We start from the raw sequence: 15,908 nt of genomic DNA on the forward strand, positions 1-15,908 counted from the left end.
GTTGGAAAAGAGCTCACAAAAAAAAAAAATGTTCTTTAGTGTGCCAAAGGTAATAAATTATAATATTTATGGATATAGTTTACTCTGAAAGGCTATAAAATATCATAGTATTGGCCCTATAATGAACTAAATGTACATTTGAGGCTCACTCATCAACTAGGAAGAGCCAACGATGGTCACTATTTAACTAAAAAGATTCCCATCTCCTTCAGTTAACTTCCCATTCTTCCGTCTCAGGTCAATACCAAAGCCAAACAGGCCTATCCAGTCTTTGTTAAATCCATGTCTTGTAAAAAGAAAACTCCTTCCCACTCTTTGCCTCGACACATGAGAACTCTTTATCTGTGACCTCCACTGTCCCAATCTGCTGCTCTCTGGCATGGCCCTAGGGTAATTTATAAGCTACTTTCCAGGGATTATCTTTCCCCGCGGTGCACATGCTAGCAAGCTAGCTAACAGGAAATGCAGATATAACAGTCTTGGTCATGACCATTAAAGGTCTGACATTGTGAAAGCTTAATAAGGACACTCAAAATAACCATAAAGAAAAAAGGCTCCAATAGGTGTCTTTATTATCTAGAAATAATACCACAGCTAAAGCTAGCCATTTTTTGAACAGGTTTGCAGTTATGAAAATATGAATGTCTCTAAAACTTGGACGTGCACTGCCAAGGCCTGATTGAGTTTGGCACACAATACAGTACATTGAAATATTTAAAATACCAGTTATTATTTAGGAAGTATTCATATCTATCATTATGAAGGATTTTTCAACACAAAATAACCTTAAAAAGACTTTAACAAGCACTGAAGTACTTACCAAGTGCCTGTCAAGCACTGCAGGTCCACGTAATGTAATCCAACTGTCAGAGAAAAGCCAGGTTTTTCTGTTTCCTTTGACTAAACTTCAACTATTGCCTTTTACTGCTTAAATTTTCTACAATTTTCATTTTAAATCTCATCACTTTTTGGACAAACCGATCCATCGCACCCTTTCCTATTCAGCCGTCACATGTTGACGTCAGTAACGATTTTGCTTCCAGTAGAAGAGTACAGCAGCAATCCAGAGGAGCCTTTAAATTATGTCTTCGCCCATTTTAACAAGCTGGATTTCCCTCATATGAAAGCCTTCCACATGTATCTTTGAAGTCCAAGTAGAGGGGGGAAAAAAATTGCATAATTTTAGACTTGATCATATGACGAGACTATTTTGAATCTATTTGAAGGCATCAAAAAAAAAAAACCTAACCACACCGTCACCCTCTCTGTGGACCGTTCTCGTAAGTCTAATGTGCTGAGAGCCTCTCCATGTCTGCAAAGCCCGGTGGTCACAGAACGCATATAAGCCCCATCGGCCGACTCCCTCTTGCTGTGCTGACTCGCTGTTTGACACAGTCTTGATCCCCTGTGTTCTGTCAGATGGAAAAGTGGAGCAAGCCGTATCAGCCTTCCACCCCCCACCTCCTGGTGGTGGCTCACACTTGTTCGGCGTGTGGTGGAGTGCGTGTTTCAGAATATGCATCAATGGGAAGGACATAAAGTATGCTCTTTTCTGCGGCGTACCAAAAATGGATGGATCTGCGGCCCTATGGGTGCACAAATACCATCTTATGTTTACATGGAATAGCAATCTTTTGATAAGCTCTATTGAGCCATTTAATGACATGAAATAGGATTCTGATGCGTTACCATTTCAACGTTTATGTCAACATTTTATCTATGACAATGTTTAGGTCTGTCTAACTGAGATTTTCGGGTAATTTCAGGTGCAGATTCTGAGAAATTTACAATATATATAAATATATATATATATATATATATATATATATAAAATTGAATTAAACATTATAAATATATTTCTTAAATAAACTATATAAACTGTTTAACTATGTACTTGGTCAGAATATTCAAGATCAGTCAGGTTTTGGCAGCAGAAAAAAAATATATTAAGTGTAATTTTATATTAAGATTAGGGTTTGATCAGATCGGCTTGAAGCCCATGAGAGTCTAGCATATCAAATCCAGGATTTCAGAAGTAGTTGCTGTCGTCTACACGCAAAGCCTTTTTTGCTCTGTGTGTCTGTAACGAGTAATAGTCGGGGTGGGGGTGGGGCTCTTGACTACTTATCCCCACTCGAGATGAACACCACTTGGGATTAGAAATAAGATTAAGTGAGCCAAAGCCCTTGATAAGTTTACTAAACTATGCATTACGTTTATCCTTAACCAGTTGGTAATATTGGCTGTGGCTCAGGAGGTCGCCGTCTGCCAATTGGGGGATCAGTCATCTGAGCCCTGGCTTGTGTGCTTCATAGGTTGTAGCATCTGTGGACTAAAGCCCTCATTAATGAGCGGATGTGTGAAAGAAATAAGAAAAAGAAATTGAACAGATTTTTTTATCTTTCAATTTATTGGCAACAGAATGGTGGAATACAACATTTGTAGTTTTAACAATAGTGCAAAAGCAGTTTTTTTTTGATGAAATAATATATTAGTGAAGCCACTTATGATAATAACCGTGCATTTTGTGATACAGGTATCACATTTGGCTTGGATGTACATCCAGTCTTTCATAAAAGCATGTTTACAACAAGAAAATGTAAGAATTTCAAATATAAATATTGTATAAAAATATTTAATAGTATTGTATAGGTGCCCCTCAAGTTTTAAAATAGCATTTTCTGCATTAGCAGGCCATATTGTTGAGATTGGAGCAAAAGTAAATAAATATATATTTTTAACAATTGAGTGTATGTCCGCCATCTTCACAAATGGTTGCCATTTTGGATTTTTCTTTTGGCTAACGTGCTTTTTTAAAACAGATAATCCATCAATGCCAAATTTGGTGCATATAGACATTAAATATATTGGTAACAATTGGGTGTTTGGCCGCCATCTTCACAAATGGTTGCCATTTTGGATTTTTCTATTGGCTAACGTGCTTTTCTGAAACAGAGGATCCTAAGGTACATCGATGCCAAATTTGGTGCATATAGACATTAAATATATTTGTAACAATTGAGTGTATGGTCATCACCTTCACAAATGTCTGCCATCCTCACAAGTGGTTGCAATTTTTTTTTTTTTTTCTTATTTGGTTAACGGGCTTTTCTAAAACAGATGATTCTAAGGCACATCAATGCCAAATTTGTTGCATATAGACAAAAAATATATTGGTAACAAGTGAGTATATGCGCGATGTCTTCACAAATGTCTGCCATCTTCACAGGTGGCCACCATTTTACAACTATACAAGTATACGCCATATACCATCTTCACAAATGGTTGCCTTTTTGGATTTTTCTTTTGACTAACATGCTTTTCTGAAACTGAGGATACTAAGGTACATTGATGCCAAATTTGGTGCATATAGACATTAAATATATTGGTAACAATTGAGTGTTTGGCCGCCATCTTCACAAATGGTTGCCATTTTGGATTTTTCTATTGGCTAGCGTGCTTTTTTGAAACATAGGATCCTAATGTATATCAATGCCTAATTTGGTGCGTATAGACATTAAATATATTAGCAACAATTGAGTGTATGGCCGCCATCTTCACAAATGTCTGCCATCTTCACAAATGGTTGCCGTTTTGGATTTTTCTTTTGACTGACGTGCTTTTATAAAACATAGGATACTAGGGTACATCAATGCCATATTTGGTGCATATAGACATTAAATATATTTATAACAATTCTTATATAGCCGTGTATAGCCGCCATCTTTACAAATGACAGCAATTTTCGATTTTTCTCGTGGCTTACATACTTCTCTGAAACAGAGGATCCTAAGGTACATCAATGCCAATTTTTTTTTGCTTGTACCACAAAATGGCCAATTTGTCTGAAATTTCAACCTAACCGCCTCCACTATAACAGAGAAATATAATTGCAAAAATCTATATATTTTTTTAATCTTGATGAATCTTTTAAAGTTCTGATTTTAACCTGCAATGTAACATTCATGTTACATGCACAGTGGTGTTGCTAAATAATTAAATCCCTCCTGTTACATTTTGCAAGTAAAAACATGTTTTATTATAACGAAGTCTGGACTGAGGTTGACTCCAGCACTTTTACCCTTTCCTCATTTTAGAGATTCTGATTCTAGGGTTTCAAATTAAGGCTAAATCAAATAGTACTTTACTGATCAACACTAAGACCATTTATTTGTTCTGATGGGTGCAGAAAATGCACTAATTGTCACTTCTAAATGAGAGTATTTGCTAATTAGGTATCATCTGATGTGTTGGGCATGTATTTTTGGCAAATGTCATATACTGTGGCAAAAAATCCCTCTTTTCAGTTCTGTCTGTCCATAGATTGATGTTCTAAAAGTGTTTCGGTCTGATTGTTGCTTAGATACAACAATCATAAACCTAAGATGTGTTTTGGTGCTTGGTTTACAGAAAGAATCTTTCTTCTTTAAAAAAAAGTCAGTCTTATTAAAGATCATCTCCGATTATCTTATGATCTTTTGTAAAAGTGTACTTTTAATTATAATTGTCAAGGACATAGTTTCGGCAGAGCAGCAGTAGTTCATTAGAAATTTGCCTCTGAGTTGTGGGCAGGACTGTTGCCATGGAGAAACACCGTCCCCCTTCCCCGTCACCCATAACTGAACTCTGTTTACACGCTCTCCCTCTAGCTTACAGCCCTCACCCACAACCTAACATTAATAGTTCAACAAAAATGACAACCAATACTGAAGCTGCAAAGCTTTATAAGTATAAAACCAGATGCCAGTACGGAAGAGGAAAATAAAGATGTACATGGATCTATTTGCCTATAAGTGGTTGCTTCAGAATAGGGTGGAGCAGATTTTCTTTTTCAAAACAGCATTTTTTGTCTGCTCCTGATTGACAACAATTTGAATAACGAGATCCCCAAAAATGCACTATTAAGTGTAACTGTCCTTCATTATCAGAAAATGCTACAAATACCCACACTATTCATCAGAGTGGTGCTCTGATGCTTGGGGCAGCTAAACTCCAAAATAGCCTTGAATTCCTCAGTACAATAATTTAGTCGGCCGTGGCGCAGTGGTAGGGCAGTCGACTCCTGATCGGAAGATTGCAGGTTCGATTCACACCATGTGTTGAAGTGTCCTTGGGCAAGACACCTGACCCTGAATTGCCTCTGGTGGAAGGTTGGCGCCAATGTTCGGCAGCAGAGCCACCACCAGTGTGTGTGAAAGGGTGAATGGGACTGTGACTGTAAAGCGCTTTGGTCCTTCAAGGAAGGTAGAAAAGCGCTTTCAAGTATACACCATTTACCATGCTTCATCTCCAATGAGTGGTCCTCCTGGCCGGTTTAGAATAGTCCAGGCAATTCAAGTGAGTGTTTCCATGAGCGTTGGACCATCAAGTTGGATGCGCAGTGTAGACCAACGACTTAGCTGAGAATCATAATGGTGCAACTACAGCGAAAGAGAATGACAACAAAAAAGTTCCTTTTTTTTTATTAGGGTTATGGTATTTAATATATCTAAATATATTATATATATTTAACAAGTGATCTACAAAGCACGATCATAAGTGTTTTTGATGACTATGGATCGGTAATGCGAGGGGTGGTCTCTCCGTATTTGTGGATTTGGTGCGTCTCTGGTCCCTAACCTCCGCCAATAAGAGGGAAATACTGTATTCAAAGAATTTAATCCTCTTTGCAGGCAAAGAAGAATACAGATGAAAAGAGGACAACACTTTCAGCTTGGATCTTGAGTCAGGTAAAGCTCTGGTCAGACATTTGCTGTTGTCGTAATACCTTTTTGCCAATCAATGGATTTAATTGTGTGTCAACAGTAGCTCCGCCCTAACTGGTCTGTTCCATTTTTTTATGGGCCTATGACCAACTGGGGACCTAAAATGGTACAAATCGGTTTTATAACGGAAACACTCAAAATACCGTACCGGTCCTGATCCAGTTTGGTCTGGGCCGCTACGATGAATTGTAAGGGATCACAATATGTTAACAGAACTCTAGACTAGAATGTATTTTATCCTACTTCTGGGGATGTCCAAAGTCGGTCCTCGAGGGCCAACCTGCCATTGAAGCTCCTTATTGGCCAAACACAAATGATCCAGGTAATCAGCAGCAGATAATGTAGAATTTCTCGTAAATTAGCATGAGGCCGGCCCTTGAGGACTGACTTTGGGCACCCCTGTTCTAGTTTATTTACTCTGTGATATTTATAAAGTGAGTGAAGTTTGCTCTAAAGCAATCATGTCAGTTGTCCTGGTCTGGAGTGGTTTGGAATGACTCCAAATTCTGGCAGGTGACCTTAAAACTACTTAAAAATGGACGGGCGGCAACCACTGCCCTCTGAGATCATTCATTTATTTGGCAGCTAAACACATCAGATCAGCATCCTGCACTAACTCCTGTTTGTATAAAAAATGCTTACACCTACTGATGATCATCTAATGAAGTGTATTTTTAGCAGTCCCCATCTGTTGCGGTACTTACCCTATAGTTCCCCCCAATCAATGTCGAATTGACCATACACTGACTTTTCTCAAGCAATTTATAACGCACCATTTGTTTCCTGCACATCGTAAGTTTCCATGTATCTGATTTAAGGGCAAATACCCATTTTCCTTGTGGCCCCTTATGCATAAACATTAGGATGCAACAAAGTGAAACTTATTTTTACTTTCATGTGTAAGATAGCGTGGGGGTAAGTGAGTCAATATGACATTCCAAACAGAAGCTTAGAGAGGGTCAAAGAATGAAGATGCCAGAGGCAAGGTCGGGAACAAAAGGAAAGACAAAAGAACCTGACTTCATATTTTCCAGAGGAGAGAAACAGCGCTTTTAAAAAGGAAGACACAAAGAAAGGACTCATTCAAGGTCTAATTTTCCGGATCAGTCACCTGGTTTGCACTTTTTTGTCTTCTCTATAAGGCTCACATAAGTGCGACACCTAGAGTGCAGTTCTTTGCTATCATTTCAGGAACTTGATTTATTTCTATTTTAAAGTCTCCCTCGAATGAAAATCTTGTTAGAGTTTTTAACATGTCTGTGTCTTTTTTCTTATGAAAGAGAACAAATGTAACAAGAAATCATTTAGTTTTTTTCATTTCCGAGTATTTCTCCTTTTAAATCAATCAAACTGTCTTGGACAGACTCTGTTTGAATGAATGATCTTCTTTCCATCAACAGCTCTGCTGCACATGCACTAAACCCTCATCTGTTCCTAGTGTCTAGTTCAGGTTCTGGAGAAGAGAAGATGGTATCTTCACATTGACTGCAGTCAAATGAGCCGCCGTTCACATTTCTGTGGTCAAATCAGCATCACTGGATTTTTGGTGTGAGTTTCATCCAATACTTACGGTAGCAGGACTGAGAACGCTGGAAAATCTCCACCAGACTCCACGGAGCTTCTTGATGTGACCACGGAAATGTGAACGGCGGCTCATTTGACCGCAGTTGGAAAGGATTGTAAATCAATGAAAGAGCATTTTGATGTTAGCTTTGATTATTTTATCAAGAACTCTGAGAAACCAATGATTGAATGTATTGATCACAGTCAATAAACATTGGAGAATTAGCTAAAAGAGTCTTTGGTGAACTGGAAGGAGAAAGAATCAGGATTTTGGAGGAAGTTCTGTCCATGAAGATCTTCACTTCCTCATCCTCGTCCGGCTGAACATTACCAATATTGCTTGATGTTTTTATGTAGCAGCAGTGAAGATTCACGCTAGCAAGACACAGAACTACCATAATCAGGGGCGGTGCTGCTCAGCTCCAAAAGCCACGCCCCCTCAGAGGAGAGTTTGGAAACAGAGGCTTCAGATCAACATGAAAATGGCTTTTTAAGACATTTAGGTTGTGGGATTTTGGATAAAAATCATAACTAAAACACTACTGGGACATTAAAAAAAAAAAAATTGTCATCGATTACTTTAATATTTCTTCAAGTGGTGATTTTTACTTGAAGTGTTTAAAACATTCAAAGGATCTAAAACGTGCGCCAGTTTATTGGAGCCGGCGGAGCGATTGAAAACAGGTTGAGAGGTGGTTGAGGGGACAGGCACATGGGGGAAAGGCATGGGAGGGAAGGCTCAACTATTTGGGTGGGCAGATGGCGGCAGCATATGGGCCTGTTAGGGGCAAAATAAATAAATAAACACTCACACATAAATACTGGGATGAACTGTGAGTGCCACAAACTGTTGGCCAGAGCAGCCATCTGACAGAGAGATACCATCAAAAATGCGTGGTGATATCTGAAAAGCTCACCACTAAATAAATAAATAAAGGCTGTTAGGATACCAGCAGATTTCTTCAGGAATAATCTCTTAACAGTAATAGGAACAATAGGAGTGTGTAATAATAATTAAGAGGAGAAAAGGAACATGCTGTGTTTCAAGCATAGATGCATCTGTGCACACTAAATATAGTATCCATATACAGGTCACAGAGCGGAAAAGTTATTTTTTCCCCCGTCTAAGCAGAACTTCTTCCCCTCCGCACAGTCTCCACCTCTCCTCTGCCTGCTGCTCAACCTCAAAGCTCGCCGCTCAGTCAGAGAGACAGCCAGGCCGAGAGACGCCATATCTCCCAGCAAACAAAGGGATGCTTTGTACAACATGTTTTCTGTCCATATCAACTTGACGCTCTTGCCAAGCTTCAGACAAGATCTGCTGCCCAGCGCAGGCAAACAATGGACGGGGACTGAACGACAAATACGTCTGGTACATGCTGCTTTGGCCCTTGAGCTGATAGCCTGTCTCTCTGTTAGCGCTCTGTGATTTCTTTACACATGATCACAAACGTACGTGAAAGAAAAGGGAAAAAAAAGGAGAATTAAGTCATAAAATGATGAGATAGGAGTAGGGGTTGAATGTCAGGAATAGGTATAGTCAAACGCAGGAGACCAGGATTTGGTGATGGTGGTGAATGTTTAATGAATTACCCAAAACCCATGACGAAACAAAAAATGGTGACTGAACAGAACAAAGGCAGAAAGCGCAATGAACTGATAGGGTGAAGGAATGAAACTTAAATAGTCCAGAGTTCAGCTTTCCTGAATGAGCAGTCAGTGGGTCATGAGAAGGAGCAGATATGGCAGATATGGCAAGCAGAGGGTACAAAACAAACCAAACAAAACGACCACATCTCTGATTTAATGGCAACAAAAAAATCATGAGATGGAGACACCCAAAATGTCAAAAAGTGACTTGGGGATAAGAATATGTTATGGTGCAGGAAAAGCCACATCAAACAAAAGTAGTGAGCCCCATGTTTGAGTTGTTGTCTTGCCGCTGTCCCAGCACCATCAAGCAATACCACTAAGGCTAAAACATATCAGAGCGGTAAAAATAGATGACATGGCACCGGTACCAATCTCATATATTTGTTTTATCTTTTGTTTTCTTTACCCTAATACTCTGTCATACAAAAGACTTGCAACAAGACATCAAAACGAACCGAACGACTAGCTCAATCAAGCTAACCTAACGCTACACACGGTTTTGGTCAGGTTAGTACATCTTGTGTCCCAGTTTGTGTGTTTACATTTGGATGTCTTCCAAATTCCTCCCAGATGTAATATGTTAGGATGATAGACATCACTGCCTTGTTGCCACTTCATATTCAGGCTGGCTCTGTGCCTTCGTCATGTCTGCGGATTTAATTTGATTGCAGCTGCAATCTGCAGCCAGTTAATTGACTTTTCCCAGCATTGTTCCTCTTCTACCTTGACGGAGAGGGACTGTTTTCTGATAAGTTACAATGGCATATCTTCTCCCTGCAAATCCTAACCTCCATTGTTTGAGCTGGACACCAGAGAGGGCTCTCTTTTAGTTGGATTTGGTCATATGATCTTGTAGGGAAAGCTGAGGTGACCAGAATTTTCCCATCATCCATCTTGTTGTCATAGTAAGAAGCCCTGCTGTAATGGCCCCCTGACAAATCCCTCTCTTACACCCCGTCAAAGTGACATATGTCAAATCTGTCCCCCAGAATTATGATCACGGACAACTTTCTGACATTGGCAAGAAAAATAATGCCACCATGATTTCATTTTCAATTAACACAACCACGACACGAGTAGCAAAACAATCGCTCCTCTATCCAACACTGTCCAACTTGCAGTGGAGCATTTAAATTAAAAACCGTGCTACAAATCTAAATCGATTTTCAATTATAAGTTTGGCTCATAATATTTATAAAAATAGAATAAAGATTCAATGGATTTCCTGCTCTTTTGTAACCCTCTCCCTGAAAGCTTGAGTTTGTTCTGAAATGCAATTATGGGTCTTGATTAAAAAGGTCTTTATGTCGTCCGTCAAAAAAATAAACGAAAGGCCAAGAGACAATGATCTCTCTTCTGAACTAGCTCTGTGAAATATGGACGGCTTGTCTGGTAGTTCTTGAATCATGGCATCTGGACTTAAAGTGTTCTGGAGCTAGAGACACACCGGGAATGTTAGACGCATTTAGGGAACAAGCTTTCAAGTATTTAGCCCATGGTGTTTACAATGGACACCATCCATACCTCACTACTGAAGCTGAGTCCCTGATTGGTCAAAGTTCGACCTGGTTTATCTTAACTCAGTGGCCTTGTGGTTGAGTATCCGCCCTGAGACTGTAAGGTCATGAGTTCAAATCCCGGCCGAGTCACACCAAGGACTCTAAACATGGGACCCAGTCTCTCACTGCTTGACACTCAGAATTAAGGGGTTGGATTGGGGGGTTAAACCACCAAATGGTTCCCGAGCACGGCTGTGTCTGTAGCTCACCGCTCCCATAGGGGATGTGTCAAATGTGGAGAACAAATTTCAAACACATAAAGTAGGTGCGTGACAACTAAGTTACAATATAGTTCAATGGCTGCACATTTTGTACTTAGACCTCAAAACATGTCCTAAAAACTTGGGTAGCTACACACTACAGTAAGATTATTAGAACTCAGAAACCCAAAAACAGTTGTAGAAACTTGTATTGGATTCTCGTGACTGCAAGACTTCTAGGCCCGAAACGTGCTTTTACATGCATTCACATCAATTTTTAATTGGAAGTTTCCACGTGAACCCATGCTGCTGAAGGCTTTGTGAATGTAGCTTTAAATCAGTCCAGATTAGGGCTGGGTTGATAAAATTGATTAATCGATTTGAATCAAATTAAACTTAGCAGATCAATAATCAATTCATAAAAAATATTAATCGATTTAGCTCATAGAGCTTAAGTCCGCTAGCTTGATGCTAACTTGTAATGGAATTTCCCATACAACAGCTAATGCTAATGCTCGGTCGACCTAAACAAAGATCTTTATAAGCTCACAGCCATGCATTTTCCAAACTTTTTAAGGAAATACATTTTCTACCAGACTCTATCATTCAGCCCATCATTTTTGAGCCAAATATCTTGACATGAACTGACAAAAAGATTGTGGTCTTTGTGTAAAAATCTGTGTTTGATATGTCTCTGAACATAACTTGGTAGCAATCACTAAAGATATCAAACGTTTAACAGCATTATTAAGACACGTCATGGTAGAGAAGCTAAAAAATCTTAGAATATTCTGTCATTTCTGGGTGTCAGCTTCTTAGGACTCATTTATGCCTTGTCACAGTTATGCAGACTGTCAAATGTCCAACGTGAGTCACTCCTGTCCTGATAGCGGAGACATTTGGGCTTAATCTCTTCTGCTTTGGCACTTACAACTCAGTTACAGCCTTGCCAAGTGTTATGTGGGCCAGACATGGCCCAAAGGTCATTATCTAGGTCTAACAGTTTTAGCATGTGTTGTGTGGACAAGGAGTGGTCTGAAGTAGATCTTGAGCCAGGAGTAGATCTGCCACAAGCGTTTTGAAGACAAGGTGGGCTAAAGACCCCACCAAGACAACCCCGGTTCAGGTTTGGCCATCTTTTAGAGGAATTTGGCCCTGAGTCAGGACTAGAGGGTGCCTTCTTATCGTTTAATCCAACATATTTGGCTGCGTGAGAATTTCTATGTGTCAATCTACACAAAATGTTAGACAAATTTGCAGTTTGATACAAAATATCACAGGGTGGACGTGGTGCAGGGGGAGTGGTCGACCTCTGATTGGAAAATTGCAGGTTTGGTTACCACCTTGCCCATCAATGTGTTAAAGTGTCCTTGGGTAAGACGCTGAACCCCACATTGCTCCTGGTGACTTTTTGTTTTTATGATGTGCTGGCTGTTCCCATTAAATCAGGGATCCCCAACCACCGGGGTGCAAATTGGTACCAGGCCACAACCAATCCAAAAATTCATAGGCTAATCAGGGGTCCCCCAGCCCTCGGGACATGGAGCGTACATATCCTAACCCGGTACCCAGTAGCCTGACCCTGACCCTAACCCGGTGCCTGGGCTGTATGGAGTGTACATTGACCCTGCCCTCTGATGGAGGGTGGGATCTGAACACCTGTTCTCCTAACTCTAACCTAAATGACAACTAATGGGTGTCCCCTAACCCTAACCCCAGCCCCACAACACACTTAACCAAAAACACTTGGGAAACAGCCACAAACACGCACAACACACTGATGCCTCCAATCAATTCTTTACATATTGTCATGGGGTGATGGGGCTTAGTTGCAGGTTGCTACGACTTTCCGTTAAAAAGTTACGAGGTGCGACAAACCCCCCAAAAACCCTATATACCCTAACCCTAACCTGAAACCCTATCCTTGTACCCTAAAGCCTTGTTTCCACTGAGCAGTCTGGTAAAGGAGGAGTGGTACGGAACGGGCTAGTTAATTCTGGCAAGCGTTTTCACTCACTTAAACCTCACTACCACTGAGCTGTGAGACAACTAGATCCAAATAGAGGTCATCCAGCTGCTTGTCTCTTTCTTGCTTTACTTTTGGTACATTGTGTATAACAGGAATTTAATGTTGTTAGAAAGAAAATTGCAGGCAGCTAAGAAAAATACAGCCGTGAAAATGAAAATGGAAACGCTAGCTTAGCACTATATTGGCACTTTCTGATGTCATCATCACTTTCTGCCAATCAACATGTGGCTACAGCATACTGGTCTATTTTTTAATAGACCTACAACGGATGGGGGCCCTCAAGAGGTACGGGTCGGAAGTGTTTAATGGGTCCATTTAACAATGCAAACGCTAAAAATACCGGATCGGACCGTACTTTACCAAACTGCTTAGTGGAAATGAGGCCTGGTACTGGTTCTGCGTCCGTTACTGAGGGTTGGGGGCCCCTAATTTAATAGGAGCAGCCAGCATGTCAAAAAGATTACGACTTGGGGACACCCAAAAATGACACAGAGGGGGCCCGAAGCATACGACCATATATGACGAGTGTGGAGAGAGAGTGTGTAGCTGAATGAGACTGTCACTGTAAAACGCTTTGAGCCTTCGATGAAGGGAGTAAAGCGTTAAATAAGTATTTTTACCATTTAGAGCAGAGATGTTGAACTCATTTTTTAACCTGTCTGATCTCAAGTGGGCTGGACCAGTAACATAATAGCCAAACAACCTATGGTCATTTGCTATCTGTAGTTTTGTTTTGTTTTTTCTCTGTTAGAAAAAAGGCCTCAGACAACTTAGTAGCCTAATCACCAATCATTATTAATATTAGAGGTATTACTATTATTATCATTTTAAAAGCGACATTTTATCCATTTGTGGTGTCACACGTGATAAAAGAAATGCTGATTATTTCTTGATCTCTTGTTATGCCAGTATTCATTTTCCTTTCCTTCCCTTAGTGGTGGAATTGCACATTGCGGTCATTTGTTTAAATAACCATAACTTGCCACAAGCATGGGCTAGAACAACATACTTATTTTTTTCTCTTCATGACTTGGTAGCCACAAAAGTGTTAAAAGTACACTACATGGCGGGCTGAATGCGGGCCGTATGTTTGACACCCTTGATTTATAGTCGTAAAGTTCCTTTCTGTGTATTCTGAGGCCAAACTTCTGTTAACACTACCCTACAAAATGCAAATGAATGTAACCAAATGTAACATAAAATCATATTAGGTCAATTTTCTGCATAGAAACAAAACAATTGCTAAAAAGTGAGCCTTCATGCCGGACCTCACTCCTCACCACTCCCTGCTGCCCGGATGCACAGCCTCTTTCATGCTACTAAAAAGTTCATCATTATTATTGACAAACTGGAAAATCCTAATGTAGGTTAATGGTGATAAAAGCACAATCGACCCAGCTTGTTTTTTTTTCTGTTTGATTGCTGGTTTACCGCTCAAACCAGACCAATTTAAATCAGTTGTAGCTCACTTAGACACTTAAGAATACTGAGGGACTGCTCTGCTCAAATTAAAGTAAGTGTTCCAGGTAGACAACAAAGCAGGAAATTAAACTGACAACTGTGTGAGAAGTAAAGATAAAAAAAAAGAAAAGAAAAAAAAAGGAAACTGCTCTGAGTTCTGACTGACGTTACCTTTCAACTTTCAGCAGCAAGGAGAAAACAGTGTTTTTCTTTGCAGTGAATAATTTAATTAACGATAACACCAAGGACTTAATTTGAGTGTTCTAGACTCTTTAATGAAATGAGTCAGCTTAGTGAACCTCGACAAAAACCTCTGACAGACATGCATTTCTGCACACCGGCATCCATTCACTCAGTCCAACTTACGGGTTGCCATAGTCCCAGACAACGCACTCGGAATCTGATGTTCCCTGCAAGATAGAGAAGAGGGAAGGGGGGGGGACGGGGGAGGAAGGCGGGAGAAGATAAGCAGTTATTGCCAGTCGAGAGGATAAGTGAGAGAGGAGCGCACTGCCAGAGGAGGAAGAGTGATGCTGCATGGGCGATGGAGAGAAGTAAGCAGACAATGAAAGAGAGGGATTGCGAAGGACGGCGGGAGCCCGAGACGGAGAAAGAGTCATTGTCGCGAGGCAGAGTAGCAAACGGCGGCTACGGCTGCAGGAGAGGAGGTGTGCGAGATGTGAATTGAGAGCACTGGAAGGTACAAAAGAGGAGTTTTTACAGACGCGAACACACACAATAAACACACTTTTTTGGGAGGACATTTATTTTCGCTTTCTTGGAGGACATTTTTTTAAGCAAATGGAAACAATTAGGAGAATGAAAGTACAATATGGGTGAACAATAGGTTTCTGCTGCAGATTTGAGGTCTCCTTTTTTAAAAAAAAAAAAAAAAAAAAAAAAAAAAAAAGCTAAATCAGCTCATTCTTTATCCACTAGTCCTTTGGAGTCCATTTCTGGGGGTCAGGTGGCCATTGAAATGTGTAGTAACCAAAGCCCAGAGAGGCATGGGAGCAAAAGAAGACACACTGTGAATCAATGTGTGAATCAATCAGGAGATCAATAGCTTTAAGCCACTCGTCACCATTTGTTTCTCTATGATTCTTAACCAGGCGTGTCCAAAGTGTGGCCCGTGGGCCAAATGCAGTTAGCGCTCCAATATCCGCCGGCTCCTAGAATCAATAACCCAAGTATTTTCAAAAAACTGTGTACTATTTCTTGACAGTGGTCCAGTGAATTACATTTGAAGCCATTGTAAACTCAAGGAAACACTGTCGAGAGACACTTTTTAGCTCAACGGTAGAGAAAAGTTGCTAGTGACAAGTGGAAATTGTGTGTTTTTTCAGTGAAATATCAAACAGCCTCATATGCCAACAGAGACTTCAGCTGTTTTTAGGAGTTTAATAGCAAGAGGAACTACCACACTATTTACAATGTGAACTGGGAATGAAGGGTGCAACAACATTGATGATAAATTAGGTAAAAACATATTTACATGCATGTTTTCTGTGTGTAGACATGAAAAGTATGTAATTGCACAGTCGTGCTGTCTGTGTTGTGATTCAGTTAGCGATGGCCAAAAAACACTTCTTTTGTTTAGTGTTCAAACTTGATGAAGAAACTTCTGGTGAGGAATCTGCACGACATGTTGGGAAGGATCCTGACTGTATCAGAGAAT

At 40.2% G+C, this 15,908-nt stretch overlaps 1 protein-coding gene across 21 annotated transcripts in view; it reads right to left on the reverse strand.

Annotated features, from left to right (window-relative positions):
* adgrb2 (adhesion G protein-coupled receptor B2) overlaps positions 1-15,908 on the reverse strand; it is a 346,501-nt gene that overhangs the window by 111,348 nt on the left and 219,245 nt on the right. For all 21 annotated transcript variants that reach the window (XM_036214184.1, XM_024293674.2, XM_024293614.2 and 18 more), the window contains one exon: positions 14,597-14,640. In XM_036214184.1, the coding sequence (XP_036070077.1) occupies positions 14,597-14,640 (44 nt within the window). The remainder of the gene's footprint in view (positions 1-14,596; positions 14,641-15,908) is intronic.

The sequence above is a fragment of the Oryzias melastigma genome, linkage group LG11 (genome assembly GCF_002922805.2).
Source record: "Oryzias melastigma strain HK-1 linkage group LG11, ASM292280v2, whole genome shotgun sequence".
Lineage (NCBI taxonomy): Eukaryota > Metazoa > Chordata > Actinopteri > Beloniformes > Adrianichthyidae > Oryzias > Oryzias melastigma.